Below are 23,021 nucleotides of genomic sequence, written 5' to 3'. Positions count from 1 at the left end.
AAAAACAACAACAGCTAGGATGATAACAGCAAGGATGATGGCAACAACAATGATGACCACCACCCTTTAACACCAATTTTTTTAGAGCAAAAAACTGACTCACCTGCCAAAAAGTTCTCTGAGTTCCTCTTCTGTGGTGTGGGTTCCCAGATTGGCGACAAAAAGGGTGGAGCAGGGGGCATTGCTTCCTGTCACGGCTGCCATTGCATTCGCAATACTTGCTGGTAAGGGCGGTTGTGGTATGGGTGCATGGGGGTGAGAGGGTGCAATGACTGGGTGGGCGGGATGTGGCTGCGGAAGGCAAACAAAGAATTTCTTTTTGTTAACAACATGCTTAAAGATGAAAGTAGTGTGAGGTGCTGCCCGAGTCTTCTTCACAATATCACCATAGCGATGACAAAATGACCAAAACAATGTACATGTAAAAAAGGTATTACAACAAAAATGGAATTCCTAATCATAATCATTGTTTATTAATTTATATTCAAACATTTTTGAAAAAAAATTATTTGGGGCCTAGTTGTCCATGGCTCATCTTTTTCAAACAGAAATAGATTTAAAATTCTTCACAAAGTTAGAGGGTCTAAAATTCTTCACAAAGTTAGGGGGCCTAAAATTCTTCACAAAGTCTGGGTCTTAAATAAGTCGACACAATTCTATTGGTTCTGGTGATTTCAATTTAAATTTTTATTTAGGCCACAATATTGATTACATCATCAAACAAGTGCATGATGGGACATGGTGATGTTGTGAAGACTGCAAGGTTCAGCGTTGTTATATATGTACATTGTCACATGATAAACAACAGCTGCAGCCCATAAAATTATAATTAACATAAAAACAAAAGAATTAAGTCTGCTCCTAATAGAGGGCGAAAGGCACATGGGATGAATGCAGTGTCGATGAAAGAGAGCTTAAATTATGTTGTGACATCACAGAGTGCAGTATATCATATTAATAGCCTGCACTTTTTTTATGCAAATCATTAGTGCATTTTTAGTTAAAAAAATAATATTAATGAATTAAAATGAAGAAAACTCAAACTGAAGTTTACTATATAGTTTTCGTTTGTTTCATTTTTGTTTTACCTTTCATCAAAAATATGCAAATGTTACCATAGTGATATTAAATCTGATTTGCATGTTTCTAGGATGGAAATTATGTCTTTCAATATTTAGACCAACACTAATTTATTTATTTATTTTTTTTACTGTACTATTTTCAAGTTTTTGAATCCCATGGCATTTGCATTTATGAGTATTTTTTAATTGATAATGTCACATGACCTCTACCATGTCAGGTCACATGACTTGACACATTTTCAAGAATCATCAATGATCATACCAGGATGATGTAATTTAAAAGCAGACTACATTCATTTTGTTTTGTTTCATTTCTCAAAAAAAAAAAAAAAAAAAAAAAAAAAATATTAATTCTGACCACCAGCCCTATATATTTACTCTGAAAAATCCATGGATATAAATGGGAAATTTATATTCATCTTTATGGTATTTATCAATTTACAACTTTCACCAATTGAGGGCGCTGTGTCACTGTCATGATGAAGGAAATGAAATTTATTATTTTGAATAATGAGGGTGCTATTCCTATTATTAATAAAGAATAACAAACCTAAATAAGTGAAAGTTTTTGCCACCATTCACAAAATAAACCTGGAGCATTGTTATATATCTTTTTTTGCAATTAAATACATATTGAAAAATGTTATACATTTATAAATTGAAAATTCAAAAAATTTTAGTAGAATAAATGTCGACATTTAAAAAATAAAAAGTCTCAGTTTGATGTTTACATTTTTTTATTAAAGCATCTTATCGCCAGAATAAATACAAGTAAACACTTTTTCAAAGATTTATGTTTTTTCATTGAGATGATGCTTCTTTTATATTTTATATTTTCTTTTATCAGGTCTTTGAAAAAAGTGCATTATGGGAGTAATACTCTAATATACTTAGTTTAGTAACGCACATGAATAAGAACGCTGAGTATTAAAGTGGGGGAGTCGTCACCTATGCATGCGTCAGATGGCCATAGCGTGTCATTGTTGACAAACAAGCGTCTACCCATGAGCATTTGCATTTTAAACGTGTGTTGTTATCATCGCTTGGGACTCAATTCCCGCGCGAGCGCAGATGACGACCCCCCCCCCCCAATACATAGAATCAGCTGAGGTAAATAATGGTCATTAATCTCTTGAGAGGTGCTAAAATTAAATTTATTAATGACTCAGTTTCTTTAAATTATTCATAATTTAATAGGTGTTTTAATTTTCGTTTAATTGGATAATTTTTTTTTTAATTTGTTATGCATCATGCATTCATGGATAATAATTATTTTGTCATAAAAAAAAAATCGCAGCTTTCTCTATTTTTTTGCGTCATGCAATTTTCAGTATCTATGCAAAATGTGCAGGTGTGATCTCAGTGCCGATTCCAATTAAGATAGCGGGTTCTAATGATGAAGAGAGAGAAAAATAACTGTTGTTTAATTGGCTACCTGAAAGCGATGTGTTATCTTGGAATGGCCATCGAGTCACGAAAACTTACTGGTGGGAAAATAGTGTGAAGTGGAGGGCTGTGGCGAAGCGGGAGGTAAAGAGAAAAAAAAAGAAAGAAAAAATATGTGGCTGCTGTGAGGATCCATAGAATCAAGTAGTTAAGGGGTTTATAAGTTTTTCCCCAAATAGTTAAAGGACCCTTAATATGCAAATTGACCAACTGTTAAGAATAAATAGTTTTCTTTTGTGAATAGTAATTTTAAACTTAGTGTTCGTGAAAAACATTCCATGGTAGCAAAGTTCAAAAAAATGTGTTCAAAGTTAAAAATTCGAATAGTCCTAGAGGTTCTTATCATACCAGGTGTGCAATTTGCATATTTTCGAATCAGCTCCCCTAGATTAATGAAAAAAAACTTGTTGTAACTGCAGCAAACTTTATTTTATTTAAATCATGAACCTATTTTGCAAAATGAAATTTTTTTTTTTCCTTTAAATTTATAAAAATGTGTATCATCCAAAACAAATTTTCAGATAAAACAAAGTATGCTGCAGTAGTTGTGATGCATTTCAGCATAATCACATTTCACAAAAAAATCAAACAAAATGAAATCTGGGAAAAATGATGAAATTAACGAAAAAGCAAGTCAAACCAAATATAAAGAAATTGCATGAAGGGTAATCAATACCCATCGAAAAACGCAATTACCCAGAATTCAGTTCATTTATTTATATAAATAGCATTACAATATGTTCACATGTGGGAGAAACCATTCACAGTAAGGGGTGAAGGGCGAAAAATTATATACCCCTATTCTGGGTAATGGTTTGTCCCACATGTACAGTGATAAAGGGTGATTGGTATATCTGTGCACTTGTTTCCGGGGGTGAGTGCTGTGCTCCCAGTGGGTGAGTTTAGTATCCAGAAAGCTACAGTCTCCTCAACTATACACTACATGAATAAATCGGTTTCCAAGGTGATGTGCTGATGTGCATTTCAAAGTACTATGTGTCCATGGCAACCCAACATTTTGGTTCATACCATTTTTTTTTTTTTTTGGTAGATTGATCTAAAAATGAGCAGCACAAAATGGTTGTCATGGCAATCTGTACTCCAAGCATATGAATGAGATTGAATAAGAAATGGGTTGTTGACTAAGTGATGCGTCATGGCCCGTGGTGAGATTTTATCACGAAATAAATAAGTGCACAATTTGGGTACAAATGACAGACATACCACCACATACGTTAGCTTTGGAGGGTCGCCTTGTACCTGAGCGTGTAACGCTGGATGCGAAAATGCCGGATGGTGCATGGCTGGACCTAACTCTGCATACGCTGCTAACCTACAATAATTAAACAACAACAAAAAAAACTAATAATTAGACAATAATTTGATTTTTTATATCCAATATTGAAAATGATTGGATAAAAAGTTGTTTTAACCGAGATGCTGATACCATCATATGGTAGTTTAGGAAAATTTGTACACACCATTATATGCTAATTTATGTAATTCTGCTGATTTATGCAAATACAAACAATGGTAATATGCTTGGTTTTGTGCATATACATACTCATCAATGTCATATGGTAATTTATGAAAATACAAGGACAGTGTATGGTAATTTATAAAAATACATGCACACCCACCATGTGGTAATTTATGCAAATACATGCATACCATATGGCAATTTTTAAAAATACATGCATACCATATGGTAATTTATGCAAATACATGCATACCATATGGTAATTTATAAAAATACATGCACACCCACCATGTGGTAATTTATGCAAATACATGCATACCATATGGTAATTTATAAAAATACATGCATACCATATAGTAATTTATGCAAATACATGCACATTATATGCTAATTTATGCAAGCACATGCATACTATATGCTAATTTATGCAAAATACGTGCAGACCAACCATATGGTAAGTTATGCTAATACATGTAAACCATATGGTAATTTATAGTAATACATGTACACCATGTGGTAATTTATAGTAATACATGTACACCATGTGGTAATTTATGCTAATACATGCACATCATATGGTAATTTATGCTAATACATGCACACCATGTGGTAATTTATGCTAATACATGCATACCATATGGTAATGTATGCAAATACATGCACACTGTGATATGCTAATTTATGCAAGCACATGCATACTATATGCTAATTTATGCAAAATACGTGCAGACCAACCATATGGTAATTTATGCTAATACATGTAAACCATATGGTAATTTATAGTAATACATGTACACCATGTGGTAATTTATAGTAATACATGTACACCATGTGGTAATTTATGCTAATACATGCACATCATATGGTAATTTATGCTAATACATGCACACCATGTGGTAATTTATGCTAATACATGCATACCATATGGTAATGTATGCAAATACATGCACACTGTGATATGCTAATTTATGCAATTCTGCTGATTTATGCAAATACAAACAATGGTGACATGCTAAGTTTTGTACATATACATACTGATCAATGTCATATGGTAATTTATGCAACTACATGTAAACCATATGGTAATTTATGCTAATATATGCAAAAGTAAACCATATTAGTAATTTATGCTAATACATGCAAAAGTTCTATTACTTACGGATGATGTACCCATGCTTCCGGAGCACCTGGGAAAAAAGCTGCACCTAAATCATCTAAGAAAAGAAAAGCAAACCTTTAAAAAACAGCAGTTTACATTACATACATAGACAGGGAATATATAATTAGCAAACTCCCATCTGGTATGACCTTTCAACTTTGGAAGAGACCATGTAGTTGGAGTGGGGTACTCCCCAGGTGGCATGACATGGGAAGAGTCCATTCAGTTTTAGGGGTAGAGCCAGAAATGGTCATTCAACCTCCCTAGCTTTGCTAACATTACATTCTGTCATAGATGTCCACCTTCTTGCAACAGGAATACAGAAACTCCTCGATAATCTTATCTCCTTTGTAATGAATTTACAAAACGAATTCTCAAATTGGAACTCAACTGTGCAATTCAGCCATTATTGGAAATGTTGTAATTTTAGTTGACTCCAACGATAATAGATTTCCAAGGCAACCATCACAATAAGCCATTAGGGGCAACAATAATGGCTGCCCAACAAAGGACGTCAAAATCATTGAGACGTTACTCGAGATTAATCTGACAATTACGGGTGTCTATACTCCCTGGTCACACTCGTTAAATGAGCTTATCATTTTTCAAATGAATGGATGATGAAAACTAACACAATTAGGGATGAACCATTTGTAAAAAAAGAGGGATAACTTTTAGTCAGAGATACAATATCAATACTGAAAAGTGCAAAAGGAGGTCACTATGGATCACAGCAAGATTTGTTTGTTTGTTTCACCAAATATTTTCAAGTTTTCACTAATTTATATTTGTTAGTTGTCAAGCAAAAAGAGAAATTTGAATATCACTTTAAATATTTTGGTCAATATGTTCAATTTTGTTGGAATCCTATATGGAAACATTATTATGTGGAAGGTGACGACTATTGATAATGGTGGTGAATAGGTTGATGATATGCAAATTACCTAATTAATATGCATAGACAATTGCGAACTACTTGTGAAAGATGGCAACAGTTGGCAATAGTGGTGAAAGGAACAATATGCAAATTACCTATTTAATATTCACGAATAAATAAGAAGTACTTTGTGAAAGATAACAAAACTTCACAACAGGACCCCTGCTTAATGATATGCAAATTACCTCATTAATATGAGAATAAACCTACTCAACCAATTTTAAAATGATTAACCGCTTATTGGTTCACATGTATTGGGGCACAAGTGCCTAGTTTTTTTTTTTGAAGGATGAATTACTAGTATACAAGTCTAAAATCAACAACAACAAATTGTACTAGTAACTACTAGTATTGTTACCTTGAGGGATCATCAACAACGGGACATTGACATACTCTTCCGGGCGCAGTTAGGGTGACACATACCGTAGGTCAAAGTTCAAACTACTCTTCAGGGCGCAGATAGGGTGACGCACATTCTGGGTCAAAGTTCAAATTACTCTTTAGATCACAGTTAGGGTGACACACACTGTGGGTCAAAGTTCAAATTACTCTTCAGGGCACAATTAGGGTGACACACATTGTGGGTCAAAGTTCATACATTATTGTGAGATTTAATAAATTTGTGTCTTAATAAAAGTGAGTCAGAACTTTGAACTTTATGAGGTCAAAGGTGAAATGCTACATTAGGCACACAAAAAAGTGAGCATATTTATGACCAAAGCATCATGAGGGTGTGACCTTGAGGCCATGGGAGGGGTGAAAGGTGAAAGTGGAAAGGTGAATGTACTTACAAGGCTCTCTTGGTGTTAAATGTGGTCCAAGTGCTTGGTGTGAATTGGGCGGCTGTGGAGACGACTGTTTGGGCTTGCTTACTTTGGTGTTGGATTTAGCAAACTCAAGCCTTAAAGTCTGTGGTATATCTGGGTCAAACCGTACTCCCTGTGGGTGAAAGGTCATGTGTCAATACCACAATGCATTGTGATTATCCTACTTCCTGTATCAACCCAATTTGAATGTGCACATGCGTTGAAGTGATTTTTTTCAAAATACATAATTAAAATGTAAAATTTTTTTGCTAATTCTTAATTTAATAAGACAACAAGTCTTACGATCGCGCTGAAATCATCACTACTACAAACTTTACGATTCTCGCCGGACCAAGTCGGGGGGACAATCACAAAAAATTGTAACTGATATGCAAATTGCTTTTGTGCATGTGATGCATGACATGTTTGGGAAGGAGGGGTGCATTGCCTCACAATATTAAAAAAAACATTTCATCTTGATAATTGACAAATGTTAACAATGCTGTCCCCCCATAAGGCTTTGATTAGATGATTTTTAAAGCCACATGGCAGAAAAATCTAGTTTCTCAAAGTAAAGCAAGTGATTTTTAGCACAACTACAGTAAATTAAGCCGAGTTAATACATTTAGTGGTTACCATGACAAAATAACAAGCAAAGTGCAAAAGTACAAAGTTCATGTCTCAATTACAAGGTCACACATGGAGTTAATAAAGAACATGCAAACAAGCAGGTAAGTGATGGGACACTTTTAATGCAGAATTAATAAAATAAAACTAAATATGTAAACAATAAAAATGATTATAATACGTTTTATAAAAAGAATGACAACTCAACTCTGTTGTTTTCTTTTTCAAAATTGTTTAGTAAAAATCTTAACCAATGATTCTCGTTCCACTTAGTCATATGAAAAAAGTAAGTTTGAAATACAAACTGGTTTGTCCAGAATATTCTGGTTGGTTCCAGTTCAAACCAGTTTATATTCAAAATGGCCACCATTCTCAGCATAAATGCTACATGCATGTGGAAAATGTAGAAATTCAATTTCATGGTAATATTTATTATTATTTAGTTATTATTTTTTTTTGCAACTAATAATTAGAGTTTTAATTTGCTGAAATTTTTGCTGATCTATTAAAATTTCTCGCCAAATATTTGTAAGTTTTCTTTAATTCATTCTATTTCTAAATTTGTAGAATACTGTCTACAGATTCAGAAATCTTGATGGCAAGGAAAGAAGCAATTTTTTTCTTTTTTTTGTTGCTAATGTTACCTAACTTTCTCTAAATTTATGACAATTTTTGAGAGCAAAAAGGGGGACACTCACCTGAAGGGCTTGCTTCGCTGCTTCAGCACCCACTCTTGTTTCAAATGTAACAAATCCAACTGGCTGCAAACAAAATTATAACCAATCACTATGGAGCTCATGATTGTCACATCCAATCACAATCTGATGCATATAATTAGCATCTCATTAATGCAAATTTGAATATTACAAAAAAAAAGGTTTCAACATCTAATCACAATCTTTTAATATGCATATTATTATCATCTCATTACTATCTATCACCAATGAACTTGCAGTTCATCTTTGCCATAGCCAATCAAAATACAAATTACATTATTAATATGAATGAAATTATGATTTTAGCATTTGTTGAAAATATGTAAGCAACATAAAATACTAGAATAATAATTTGTACTTAAGGACAGTAATAAGGTAACCCCAATTTGAAAAGGTGCTGATAAAGGGAAGTTAAATTCAAACTATTTTTAACCTTTTCAGCACCAGTTCCCTCTTTACATCACAAATTCATGAAATAGTCCCGTTTATAGCCTGCAATTAATTTCCTTTAGAAATCTGGGACAAAAATAGCCAAATTTTTAACGTTAATACCGAAAATTGACTCAAATTTTGTATGTTGGCTCAAAAATTAGAGTTCATTTCCAAAAATATTGATTCAGGAAAATATCAGAAAGTCATAACTTACAAAATTTAAATTGAAAAAAAAAAATTAAAACAAGATTCATCTCCCTCGAAAATTCAAATGTTCTGTCCCTTAAAATAGAACTGAGTAAAACCACAAAAATGGGATCATTATAAATGTCTTCAAGCTATCAAGGGAAACATTCATCACAAAGATTGGAAAAATATTCACAATAACAAGTTTTGACATTTAAACAGAAATCCCAAACAACAACAAAATGACTTATCATGAGTCAATTAATGTACAGTTTATCATCATGTATACACGTCTTCATGTTCTCGGCCTTTAGGCGGCCGTCGTTATAACGATAATGCTTGTTTTGTGCATGCTTTGTGGCTGAAGGTCCATATTTCAATCGTTATTATCTTTCATTGTGTGGGAGATACGGTTACGCTTTGTTGGGGATAAACACCGAAAATAAAATGTCAACAAGAAAGAAGAGCTAACAGTTGTGCGTTCTGATGACGTTACCGAGTTAAAATTTAATGCGGCAAGCAGTAATTTGACATTCGTTTACGATGGTTTCACGTGAGGCGATTTTCTGAGTTACACATGAAGTAATGCCAAAACGATGTTTACACAAGAAAACTGATCTTCCTAAAAAAAACTGTACAACTGTTTTCCGGGCGATGAGGTTTTATAAGACATTACATGTATTTGCTTGTCTTGTAAATTTCCTTAATGTAAATTGTTATGATCATGTGCCATTAATGTTAAGGCAGCATGTACAATGACACATGACAAATTGTCTTGCTAAAATTTAATGTGTACGGTAAAATACTTTCTTTTGGCTGAAATTAATTTTTGCTGAAAAAACAGTTTGGATGCTTTGTATGGACTTCATTTTCACTGATTTTTGACGAGTTGAATGTTAAATATATAAAAAAAAGGTATATTCACTGGATTTTATTTTCACTGAATCATTTGTTCAGCGAAAATTACAGTAAACCATTAGGAATCATGGGGGTGGGCTTGAAGTGCATGAACAGTGCATTTTTTTTTTCACATTGTCTTGTCTGTACATTTTTCCCGATTGTGACAATATTTCACTCCTGTAGAGGCATGGCATGGCATGGCATGGCATGCAAATTTCTCCCAGTACCTAAGCTTACAAATTCTTTTTTTATCAAATGACAAATGGTTCACATTTAGTTGTTGTTGTTTTCATCCTTTCGATTTTTCATTATTTCACTCACAAAAAGTGCGGGATCTCATTTCAGATTTCTATCAATTATAAAATGATACCTGTCAATAGAAATCATCCAACAAGCTTTATTAAAATTGCCTTTATAGACAAAATCAAGGTATAATAGAAGTTGGATTTCTTTACATGGGTTTCCAACTCCAGATGATAATGAGATGGTACTAATGCAAGAACAGCACATTTTTTTTAGTTGCTCAAAATTAAAATTAAATAAGTAAATAAATTTTTACTGCGCCAGTATGGACACAGACCTGTTGTATACAGAGCTTGGACTACAACCAGACACTTCAGTTGGAGCGCTAACGAGCGAGTAACTCCGTTTATTTATCAACGGGAAAACAGAACCAACATGGCGGGGAAAACACAACGAGAGAACAGAGCATGCGTAGCAAAATGTAAAGCGAACACAAGAGGGCGTTAACATGATTGTAAATACAATAAACACACATAGTGGCGCTGGGGAAAATTACAAATTTTTTTTATAAACTGGAGGCTAAATATTATTGGGCTCTGGGCAAAGATGAATCTGCGAAAGTATTGTTATTTTTATTTGGTTATTGTTATTGGTATTTGGGCACTATATACAGGTGGTCTACATATGAAGAATGCTCATACTTTATGCCTTTATGGGACTGTCTAAAAGCAGTCACTATAGACAGGTGGTCATTATATAGAGGTCAGGCCACTTAATTGTTTTCTATAACATGATATACTGTTAAAGTGCTACAGTCGGCGTGCCGTGTCCTGTTCGATATGGGACTCATAGCGACGTAAACAACCCATGTAAAATACATTGTTTATTTACACAAAATTCAAACACGGGCTGCGTGTATAGTGTTTTTAAATGCACATAAACGATGATCAACTTACCGATGTATTTTTACCCTGTTTACCAGTCACCTTTAAAAGTGACCCCTCGTATCCCTGAAAATAAACACACAAATTCATTAATCGGTGCTGGAACGTTTCCTAATCTGGCTACTTGAGGGCGCTGTTCACCAAAGGTCACTTCACCAATGACAGCAATTATGACTAACATTACTGGTGTAGCATCATCCAATCAGCAATCTTGTGGATATAAGGTGATAGAAAAGAACTTCCCAATCCTCCGGGGCGGAGCTACGTCACGGACGTTCTACGTTGCTAAGACGCGCACCACTGTACCACATATTTCTATGGGCTTTGTGCGCGCTGCTGTGGAACGCCGGTCGAGCCGGTGAAAACTCGAGAAAACAACACAAACTCAACTTTGAAGTAATCCTGAACAACCAAATTCATATATGGTACACACGTAGGGCTAATCTTGTTACACTGTTCAGGGGACTCTCAACAACCATCCCAAAGTACTGTTTTCTGCGAGTTTTGGGCCTTTGTTTTCACCGCCGCGGGTTGCCAGGCGGTGAAAATGCCCGGATGTCCGCCCCCAAGGATAGCGAATCACAGCCCTTTAAAATTAATATCAATATTTAAAAATATTTACAACTTCCACAGGTAATACCTACACTTATTAATACATTTTTTTCCTTTATTAAAACTCCCTATGATTAAATCATTTTTGTTTTTAATTACGGGTGAAATTTAATAACATTTCTGTCATTTTTTTCTGCGGTATTAAAAGAGGCTAAATTTACAATTATTTGGCCTCCACCAATAGAAATCGTTACATTTGCTTACGGCAATTCAAAATTAATCCCGCAAAGCTAAGAATTAATCAACTTTTGATGTATTCCTTTAGGCATACACAGATTTATATTATCATTTACTGCAGATTAACAAAATTTAAATACGCTTTTCTTTTTTTTTACTATTCAACATATTTTTCGTTTCACTATAAATCTATGATAAATCAGATTAGATTCATCTATCATGTTTTTCTCACTTTCATTTATTCTGTCAATAAATCTACTATATTCTTTCGTTATTTGTATATCTACGTAAAATGTGATACTTTGTTAGCGAAAAGTGGCAACAAGATCTCCCTGGCAACAAGATCTCCCTGGCTGCAAGGAAGCCACTCGAAAATGTTTTTGCCCCCCCCCCCCCAAAATAATTGTTGTACACCATCTACTGTCATTGCATCTGTGATCATTTTAACTGGTATTTGGAACATGAGATACGATGACTGAGAGTGAGGGAACAATATTTGAGTGGCAAAAACAAGCCTGTGGTTCACGCTCTTTTTCAAATCATGATGACCATATATTAAAAAAAAAAATTGTTGAAAAAAAATATTGACTAAAATATATAGCATATTGTTCACTAATGACATCATTATGATGTCACTATGATATCACTGATGTAAATGTTGTCATCACACAATTCAAAAAAAAAAAAAAAAAATAAGTATGATTGATGAAGTCAATGCTAAATAACAGATTTTGTGACTACGCGACATTGTTCAATAATTTTATAAGACCCATATATTATAATTAAATTTGGTGTTGAAAAAAATAAGGTAATCAAAATAGAAACCTGAAGCAGAATCTATAAATATCAATCATTTGCATATAGACTTGTTAGCCTTTAACCTTTTTACCACCAGTTCCTTCTTTTCACCACAAATTTACAAAATAGTCCCTTTTATAATCTGCACACTCTTTCAGAACTTTGAGGCAAAAATATCCAAATTTTTTGAGTAAAAATTGACTCAAATATTGTCTGTTGGTTCCAAAATTAGGGTTCATTTCAACAAATATGGAAGAATTTAAGAAAAAAAATGCAGAAAAATTGGGGCAAGAATGTCTGGTGGTGAAAATGTTAAATAAAAGTGTACAATTCAGAAGTACACCATTCATAACTTGGGTCATTCAAATATAATGGTTCCATATAATATAATCACAATACACATCCTAATGAATATGTGGAGATAATCCAGAAAGTGAACTAATCCTTAATCCCTTGACATGATCTATGTGTTAGTAATATCAAGCCAATGTAGAATGAATAAAGTCATTTTTTAATAATCATTTGATCAGTACACTTTAATTAAGGATACAAGGTGTGCTTGCAATATAAAGGGATGTCACATGATTCTCAGATCTCACTTTAATAAACTGATGTGAATTGTGGTAAACTGAAGTGCATTGGAATGAACTAGAGCAAACTGAATCGAGCTGGTTTGAGCCAGTTCAAACAATCAAGCTGGTTTAAACCAGATCAAACTGAATCAAGCTGGTTTGACCAGAATATACTCAGTTAAGCTCGTTTGAACAAGATCAAACTGGTTTAAACCAGATCAAACTGAATCAAGCTGGTTTAAACCAGATCGAATTGCACTGAGCTGGTTTGAGCTAGATCAAACTTCATCAAGCTGGTTTAAAGTAGATTAAAGCTTTTCTATTTATGTTTTATTCTTACCTTGTATGCCCTAAATAGAAGGTATAGCTCTCTGGGTTTGGCGTCCATGGGCAGGCCACTGACAAATAATGTCCGTACCTGAAATATACAAAATAAAATAAACAATTAGCTATCATTCAGCAACAGTATTTGAAATTATATTATAAGTTTTACAATTATATATTATATATATTAAATATAAACAAAAATATATTTTTCTTGTCCAAAATTTGGAATTGTTTGGCAAGTATATATATATTGTAAAAAACATGAAGGGAGGATGTACAAGACATGAAACAGCCGAGAAAACATACGATAGTGTCAATATTTTCAATGACAAACTTGTGGTAGAAAAATTGTACTTGAAAATCTCAAAATATCTCGTTAATTTTTTCATTTCATCAATATGCAAGCACTCGAAAGTGTTATTGAAAAGTGAAGATTTGTTTTTTTTCTCCTTAGACGTGAGTGGACAAAATGTACTATTGCAGTACTAGTACACATTGCTGATGAAAGATAGTTTGTGACTACTTGGCAATGATGAGTTCTCTATTAAATATTGCTATACTGTAGAATAATTTATTTTCACTGATTTTTGATGAGTTTAATATGAAATATAGGAAAAAAAGTATATTCGCTGGATTTTATTTTCACGGAATCATCCCTTCAGCGAAAATAGCGAAAATAAATTCCAAGCGAAAATAAAGTATTCTACAGTATTCCACAGTATGTTGGACAGCAGTTTATAACATTGAATGTTGCTGTTGTCTCTGCTGCTGACTTATGTGCAAATGTATCATTTCTTGCTCACCCCGAGATCCCGCGTGATGCACAAGAATCAGAGGAGGCAGCACAAAAGTTAGCATGGGGGAGGGGGAGGAGAGGGGTCTGATCACCATCCGTCGCATTGTAGGTGCGACCTTACTGGGGGGGCATGTTCCCCCATAACAATTTTGAAATCTAGACCCTCTGAAAGACTATTTTGAGGGGCAACTTTTGCTGACATACATAACGCATACGGTTTTAGCTTTATTTTGAGGGGCGACAAGCAGAATAAACAAGGTCATATTGTATATTTCATCCACGACTTCAACACATTTTGCGAGATCTTTAAATGATGTACTGGCAAACTTAAATGCATTGCCATAGCAACCATATCCATGTACATGTATAAGACTATGTTAGAGGACTGTGTGACTAACCATCTTCTTATCAGAAAGGCAATTTAATGCATAAAATACAGTGCATTTTGCCATCCACGCCCAGTCACACACGTACCTACAGACTTGAACTTGAAGTTTCCCTCCAAATTCACATATTTTTTTAAGAAAGCGAATCTTCGCCAGTCACTTTGACTTCCCTCGTGGAATCTGTGACTCCCAAGAAGTGCTATTAAACGCAGTGTTGTAAACAAAATTGGTAAAAAAAACAATTAATCAACTTTCATGGGAGAAAAAAAATTACAAAACGAAATTGATAATTTTTTTCAGAATTAAGCAACAAATTGTTAAAGTCTGGCTGGGTTGACTTTAAACAAATTTACAAACGGGAGAATCCATTTTTAGATGGGGACGCAGCTTGTCATGATTTGATACAGCTAAGTATATTACTGTAATCTCAAACATAGGTGTACAATCAATCATTTTAATAATCCTTGATAGAAGGGAGAGTTAAATCTATAAATACGGCTAATCCTGTTACATTGATATCAACATGTAATTTACAACAGCTATCCCATAATACTGCACACATTTTTAGTAATAATACACAGCATTTTTGATAACAGACTTCCAGTTCATAATCTTAATCGTTTTAACAATGGAATGACCTACGCCTCAATATGCATCTCACCCCTGAATCCAGTAATGGGACGTGCCACCTATATATAGTGCGACTCACAAAAACTACAATTTAAACTGCTACCCCAAACTTTAGTGTGGACATTTTCGAAAAACTTTGCAAAAGTTTCTTTGCGGTTTCTCTTTTTTAAGTTCCAAAGAAAAAAAATTGTGGGTAACCGAACAAGTTTTAGAATCATGAACCTCAATCCAAATGGCTATCAAAGTAAAGTTTAACACTACAGGAGAAATTATTGTTTCCATGGAAACAATTTTAAGCACCCCTAACTTGTTTGTTATTCATTTAATGAAACTTGCAAATAACCTGCTTCATATGCTGCTTATAAATAAAGATATCTTAGGGTGGAATTTTCTATAGATCAACAACAAATTAACTTCTTTTTTTAAACAGTGCCACCTACAGTTGAAAAAGATACATTTCTCGTTTACAAAGTTAATAGAGGAAAACACTATTCTTTTTAATCTCGATCACTTTCATGTCCTTCTCTTCAAATTATTGTCCATTTTATTTTTTATATTATTTCAGCACATATAAATTTTCTATTGACATTTTGATGAATGTGATTATTTTCACCAACAGATGGTTGCTATAGCAACATTTTTTCAACAGACTTAGTTTTCATAGTAATGAAAGTATATTCATTTGTGTATGGATTCTATCAATCACTCAAAAACCATTTTTAGCTCCAAAAATGTATTTATTATCTGCAGAATTGATACTATTTATAGCAAAAATACACTGATGAAAAACGAAAAATAGTTAAATGAAAACCACAAAATGAGAGTTTTGAATAAATTTTGGAGTAACAAATGTTCAATGATCATGTTATGACCATAAATCTGTCAATTCTGAAATGAAAATTGCACAAACTGACAATTTTAAAAAAAAAATATCAGGCCTTGTGGTGACAGCCATTTTGTAATTTTGGTTTGATGAAAAGAAATTGATATTCAAGGATTGCAATAATGTTAAAAAACAAAATTTTGCGACAAAAATTATTCACAAACCAACAATTTGTGATAGAATTCGTCAGCCGATAATACTGGATGAATAATTCATGAAATGATCGATGGATTCGGGAGTGCAATCTGATTGATGGTAAAGTAATGTAGTGAGATTAAGGTTTATCTTTATTTTCTTGACTTGTCAAATGAAATTGCCTTTCCGTAAACCTGCATTTTCTGCCCATTAGTCTGGTATTGACGTGGAACAGTGAAAAAACGACTCAAAACGTTCACTACATAGAGTAGCGCTCTCATTCCAGGCGACAATACATCAAATTGGACCAGTCACATACAAAACATTTTGTTCTTGTGATTAAAATCATTTTGCAATAATGAATTCTATTTATTTTGCCCAAAATCAATCAAAAAACTATATAAAATTATTAAAACTTTACTAAACATATTTTTTTTGGTGAGAAAAGGAAATATAATAATTTAAAATATTCCTTTAAAAATAAGATACATCATTTTGACCAAAAGTGAAAAATTTTTGATAGAATTAATGAATAATTTATTTTATGACTAAAATTGTAATAATATGAAAAATTGAATGATGAAAAAAAGAACTTGACATACGACAAAAAGTGTGAGGATTTTAGAACAGTAAATGAATAATTTATAGTGTTGTTTAAATACTGTAAAACCATTTATTTTCACTGACATTTAATTTCACTATTTTGATGTTTTGAGCATATTTCTGTGTTTTAATTTCACAAATTTGTTAAGGAAACAAAGAGTTTATTATTATTTTACATATTCACGTAGATTTAATTTAGCGAATTTTAACTTTACAGTGAAAATAGCAAAATTAAAACTGAGTGAATAATTAATACACTCGCAAAACTTAATTGAGGATATAGTAAAAAGTCCCCATGAGGGCGTTCACAATGTTAAATTTCAACTACTACAGGTCAAAAGGTCATGTACTCTACAAACACGATACAATACAATACAATATCCCAGTTTTCCCTTTAGTTAAATTACTTTCTAAATTTTTTATTCCAAAATATACAAAAATGATAATAATGAAGTGCGTATTCAAAAAAAAATATTATTCAGAATAACACACCAAAATGTATACCATCTATTTTTAAAAATATTGGAAGAAAACAAATCCATACATTAATGGATGTACATACATATAATAATATACTGTAAAATACTTAAATTTAGCTGGAATTAATTTTCGCTGAGAATACTTTTTGGACGTTTTGTATTGAATTTATTTTCACTGTTTTTTGATGAGTTTAATGTGAAATATAGGAAAAAAAGTATATTCGCTGGATTTTATTTTCACAGAATCATCCCTTTAGCGAAAATAAATTCCAAGTGAAAATAAAGTATTCTACATTATTATAACTTGTTTCTGAGATGGTTTATAAAGACTTGACTTTTTAACTGTTTCACTACAACTCACAAAATAGTCCCGTTTATAGTCTGCACTTTCCTTCAGAAGATTGCGACAAAAATAGCCAAATTTTTTGAGTAAAAACTGAAAATTGACTCCAGCTTTGTCTTTGTGTAAGCAAAAAGTGCTGAAAAATTTGGGCAGGAAGTCAGATGGGTCATTTGGTATTCAAAATAAATTCCATATGAAGCAGCTGAAAAATATTTTGAGCAGAAAAAAATTACAGTTAAATTAAAAAAAAGTATTTTACAGTATACATAAGACACCCACATCCTTCCGGACCGATTCACTAGTTTATTATTCGTATTATTATAGATTTCTCAAAGACTGATGATAATAGACAACATCTAGTCTATGACAGACATGGCAATCAAATACATACAATAAAACCTCAGGTATAAATTTTCCTGACTACTATGCATACAAAAATAATAATATCCATGAGAAAAGTTAGTGTTAACGACGACAACCACGATAACAACAAACATTTAACCTTCAACCCACAGCCACTATAATTACAATGAGGGCTACAATCAAAATGAAATGATACATGGAATCTTTAATTAAAAACAATTAAATCAATACGAGACTACTCATTATACATTCGCAGCAGTCTGTTAGATTGACCTCGCAATTGGAAAGCGATCATTAAAGAAAAAAAAACGTGAAACAGTATTACACATCGCAGTAATGAAGCTACAGGAAAGATTTAGCCTCGTAGACAGATGACTACAGTGCCTAATGGAGGATCTAGACGAGATTAAAATCGCTCATAGCGGCGTTTTTTTTTTATTCGATACTTTACTGCAACAGCTTAAAAATAAAGATTTGTTTTAAAGTAGCTAGCGCTTGTTCTGAAAACGTTGCTTCAATCGTTTTAAAACCGAACTGAAGATAAAACATACAATCCTTTTGAAAGTCAAAATACTTTCACTACATTTTGGTGAAAAATGTTGCCTAAATTTTTGTATTTTTTTTTATAATTTTTTTTATTATTCTTGGAAGAAATGAATATAATTTTTAGATTTCTCTGCAATAATTTAAATACGTAACGGTTTTGAAAGCAAGCCACCCTAATTTTGAGCCAGTTAGAAGCTTTCTAAATGTTAGGTTATGCCATACCTTATATTCTATTTCATTTTGAAATTATATATGTACATTTCTTTCAAAATCTCCCCAATAAGCAATTACCATAACCTCCCCCCCCCCAATCAACATCACCTCCCCCTTCTCCCCTACCCTCATACTTACTCACTTTTTTAAAGTCTATCATGTTTTTTTTTAAATTGGTTAACTATGTATACTGTAAACTACTTTATTTTAGCTGGAATTAATATTTTCGCTGAAAAGACTTTTTGGGTGTTTTGTATGGAATTTACTTTCATTGATTTTTGACAAGTTGAATGTAAAATATAGGAAAAAAGGTATATTTGCTGGATTTTATTTTCACTGAATCATTCCTTCAACGAAAATAGTGAAAATTAATTCCAAGCGAAAATAAAGTAATTTACAGTACTTGATTATCTAAGTACATATATAAATATAGTGGCACCGTTCTTGTTGGCGTCATTAAATCTCTTAAGAACCCACGCCAATATGTAATCCCCTCTAACGCTGACACGAAAAAAGTTTCGCTTTAGATGCTTTCCCCGAAAGATTATTAGACGACCACTCTACAATGACTTAAAACCACTCAATCAATCTAGAAACCCCGAAAATGTTGTTCACTTGGTTGTTATCGCTGAAAATAACATTATAAGTTGTCGCTATATTTCATTTTTTCGGTATGTTTCTTTTTTGACCAAAAGTATTTAATATTATTTTATTGTTAATTATTAAATGAATAAGAGAGGGTAACAGAAGTGTACGATTTTCAAGTCCGAGTATCATGTGGTAGAGTTTTGTTCAAGTATGTCTAACAAACCGCTGTCTCATCAGCCAGAAAAACAATAAAAAAAAAAAAACGTTCTCTAAATGTTTATCACATCACTGCGTAGCAGGTAAACGTACAATTCGAAACATCTTAAAAAAGCTACGTTCATTTTGTTCATTTGAACCATGCGCTACCCGGTGATCGTTTACGTAATTAACCACAATTCAAACGAGTTTGTGACTTGTTCATCGGGAAGAATATCTCATAACAAAACAAGCAGCCTCTCGGCTGAGATAGCTCCGCTGTTAGCAATGCACATTTCAATTAAAGAACAGAAGATATCATTAGAAAATGAACAATATGCATAGTATCAATGCAATGGGACTTGCTGTGTTCAACAAGAATTCAAAAATATCATTTTTCACCCATAAATGATTGTGGTTTTTAACAAGAAGAAAATATCACTTTTTACCAAAAATGACAAAAATATTCACCAAAATTAGAGAACTAAAGATATCATTACAAAATGAATAAATCTGAGAGAGGTCCACATGTAGTACCTATATATGTAATATCAAAGCAATTGGACTTGCGGTTTTTAACAAGAAGTCAAAAATATCACTTTTTACCAAAAATGACAAAAATATTCACCAAAATTAGAGAATTGAAGATATGATCATGAAATGAACAAATCTGAGAGAGGTCTACCCAAGGTACATATACACCAAGTATCAAAGCATTCAGGCTTGTAGTTTTCAAGAAGAAGTCGAAAAAGTAAAACATTGACATGGACGATGAACGATCACTCATATGATAAGCTCCACTCGACAAAGTCGACAGCGAAGCTAAAAACTATATATATGTGGTATACTGATTTAACTGGTTTCACCGCAAGGCAGTAGTGGTTGTTACTCTTCTCAAACCTTGGGGTTAAAATACATCCATATACATGTGGGCTAATCACAATGATGGACTTTATTTGCGATTGGCTTACAAGCTTTGATCACCATTTTAGAAATTATATAAAAAAAATATGCCCCCTCCCAATAATTCAAATGGCCCAGTCCTTGGACATGATTTCAATTGTTATCCCCATACAAATAATGTCAACTATAAATAAGGGTATGAACCTGTGTGTGTGAGGGGGGTCACAAAAAATATTGCAGCTGTATAACTGTAATACTGCAATTTCTAGAACTTTCTGCATCATATTTTCTGTCCTCATCAATCTTATACTAAAAGAGAAATTGAACAGCCAGTCACTGCTAAGGGATGAAACATTCGTCATTCAGGGGTGGGATGAATCATTCATCATTTAGGGGTGGGAAGCACTGATACATACCAGATCGAATATAAGTAAATCAAGAAAGCTGATAACAAAAAAAAAACACATTTTTCATTGATCAAAAAAAATAATAATCAAGACTGATAAACACCCCAGTGGAATTATTGGTCTGCTCCTGAATATTGTTTTTTGACCAGACATGCGGCAATATAAAAATCCATACTGAGACTGTCATTTTTTAATTCAATCATTTTCACAGGAAATTAATTCAAGGAGGATGACATTTTATTAATCTAATTTGATTCATCAAGATTTGATAGCCACCATTAAAATAAAAAAAATGTCTTCAAAATTTATTTTGAAATGACAATCAAGTAAGATTCTTTTATCGGTTAAGTCACGATATTCAAGTATTGTTAGAAAACATGACTGTAGTCGTGCTAAATCAAAAGATATCAAGTTTGGCCATGATAATCTGTTTCCATGGTAACAGCAGGGATAAAAAATAGTTATGAATAATTTATTACGGTGAGATTAAGAGACGAGAAAACCGTGAATTAATTATTCATGGCGTCTTATTAATAATGGTAGTTCCAATCAACTTTTTTTTTGAGACATAAAATAAAAAAATGTCATCAGTATTATCACAATTCATGATTAAACCATTATAGTGTATCTGACGCTAATGGGCCACATCTCCGAGCGGTATCCGAGACCAATTGTATCATTTTTTGTCTAACCTATTAATAAGTTTATCTTTTGTATAAAGTGATAACAGTTTCAAAAGACACGGCCCCAAAGGATGGTTGGAATTACTATGTAATACAAGAGAAATTTTGTCCCCTTTGGAAATAGACGCCATTTGGAAATTTGGAAGCGAAGAGATAAATATATTCCTGCGCGTTTGTAGTTTTTCCTACAGATGCAGATTTTTCGACAGGTGAGCAGTCTCACAAAGACGACAATTCAAGAACTGACTGAACAAAACCACTACTCCCATTTTCTAGCTTCCGTATAACCCAGATGTCGCATTGTAGCTATTTTCGTGTCTCTCATCTAATGAATTTTTGACGCAATAAAATGAACGTTGCATTTTCACAGGATTCGATTCTCAAAGAAAAGGAAATGAGAAAAAATGGAAAAAATTAAAAGAAACTAAACCATTAATATAGATTTATTCAGATTTTTTTCTTCGCTGTTTGACTGTTCCTTTATTGTAAAGATATCAAGTTTGGCCATGATAATCTGTTTCCATGTAACAGAGGAGGAATAAAATTCACCTGACCTTATAAGTAAAAAACAGTTATGAATAATTTATAAAGAAATGCAGACGGAATACTTCATTTTTTAATATTTAACTCTCTCTCTCAAAAAAAAAATAAGTACATTTTATAAAAAATGTTACTTGTTATTTACTAATGTTGTGCAATCACAGTCAGTAACTGATAGAATGAACACATACCATTGCCTGGCACAAAAATGTAAATAAATAAAAACTATTCAAGTTTCTATAGAAACCGATTACTTTCTTATCTTTTCTTCTGGATGATTTTGAATATTAAAATAATAGTACACATGATCACATTTTTTTTCTTTTCAGGAGTTTTTTATTATATTTTAAACATGGCTAAGTATAGTTATTACACCAGAGGATACAGATGCAAACTAGAATGGCTGAGGTATAATTATTACACTGGGGGTGCAGACGCAAACGAGAATGGCTGAGATATAATTATTACACCGGGGGGTGCAGACGCAAACTAGAATGTATTATTATTCAATCTATTAAATCTCTTAAGGCAACAGATCTCCATGCGTAGCAATGCCAGAGAAAGATTTCAGTTCTCACTTTAATACCCTCCTGGGCCCAGATGTGAAATTCTTTGCAGTATTTTATATGACTGCTCCATCGTAAAAGTGTTACGAAAGAAAAGTATTTCAACGATTTAAGCCGTGCCACTGTTCAAAACATCAGATATAATTGCAACTCACAAAACACCTTGTACATTTCTGTCTGAGATTACAACATGAATGAAACAAAATTGCTTTAAATAGACTAGTTTTTATTAGTTTCTCTATGTTTGGGTTGGAGATTGATGATACAATACTTGATAAATGTTGCAAAAAATGACATTTACGTCAAAAATATTGAAAA

General features: G+C 32.8%; 1 protein-coding gene across 2 annotated transcripts in view; it reads right to left on the bottom strand.

Annotated features, from left to right (window-relative positions):
- The window catches only part of LOC100369107 (RNA-binding protein, mRNA-processing factor 2a-like), a 93,388-nt gene that overhangs the window by 6,002 nt on the left and 64,365 nt on the right, over positions 1-23,021 (bottom strand). The window contains exons 3-9 of one of the 2 annotated variants that reach the window (XM_085494518.1): positions 13,458-13,535; positions 10,971-11,024; positions 8,236-8,298; positions 6,896-7,043; positions 5,168-5,222; positions 3,753-3,861; positions 104-291 (exon numbers count right to left, since the gene is read on the bottom strand). In XM_085494518.1, coding sequence (XP_085350644.1) covers positions 104-291; positions 3,753-3,861; positions 5,168-5,222; positions 6,896-7,043; positions 8,236-8,298; positions 10,971-11,024; positions 13,458-13,535 — 695 coding nt within the window. The remainder of the gene's footprint in view (positions 1-103; positions 292-3,752; positions 3,862-5,167; positions 5,223-6,895; positions 7,044-8,235; positions 8,299-10,970; positions 11,025-13,457; positions 13,536-23,021) is intronic. The other variant, XM_085494519.1, reaches the window with a different exon arrangement.

This window comes from Saccoglossus kowalevskii, chromosome 20, assembly GCF_978046115.1.
Source record: "Saccoglossus kowalevskii chromosome 20, keSacKowa6.1, whole genome shotgun sequence".
Classification (NCBI taxonomy): Eukaryota; Metazoa; Hemichordata; class Enteropneusta; family Harrimaniidae; genus Saccoglossus; species Saccoglossus kowalevskii.
This window is presented reverse-complemented; position numbering and strand designations above follow the sequence as displayed.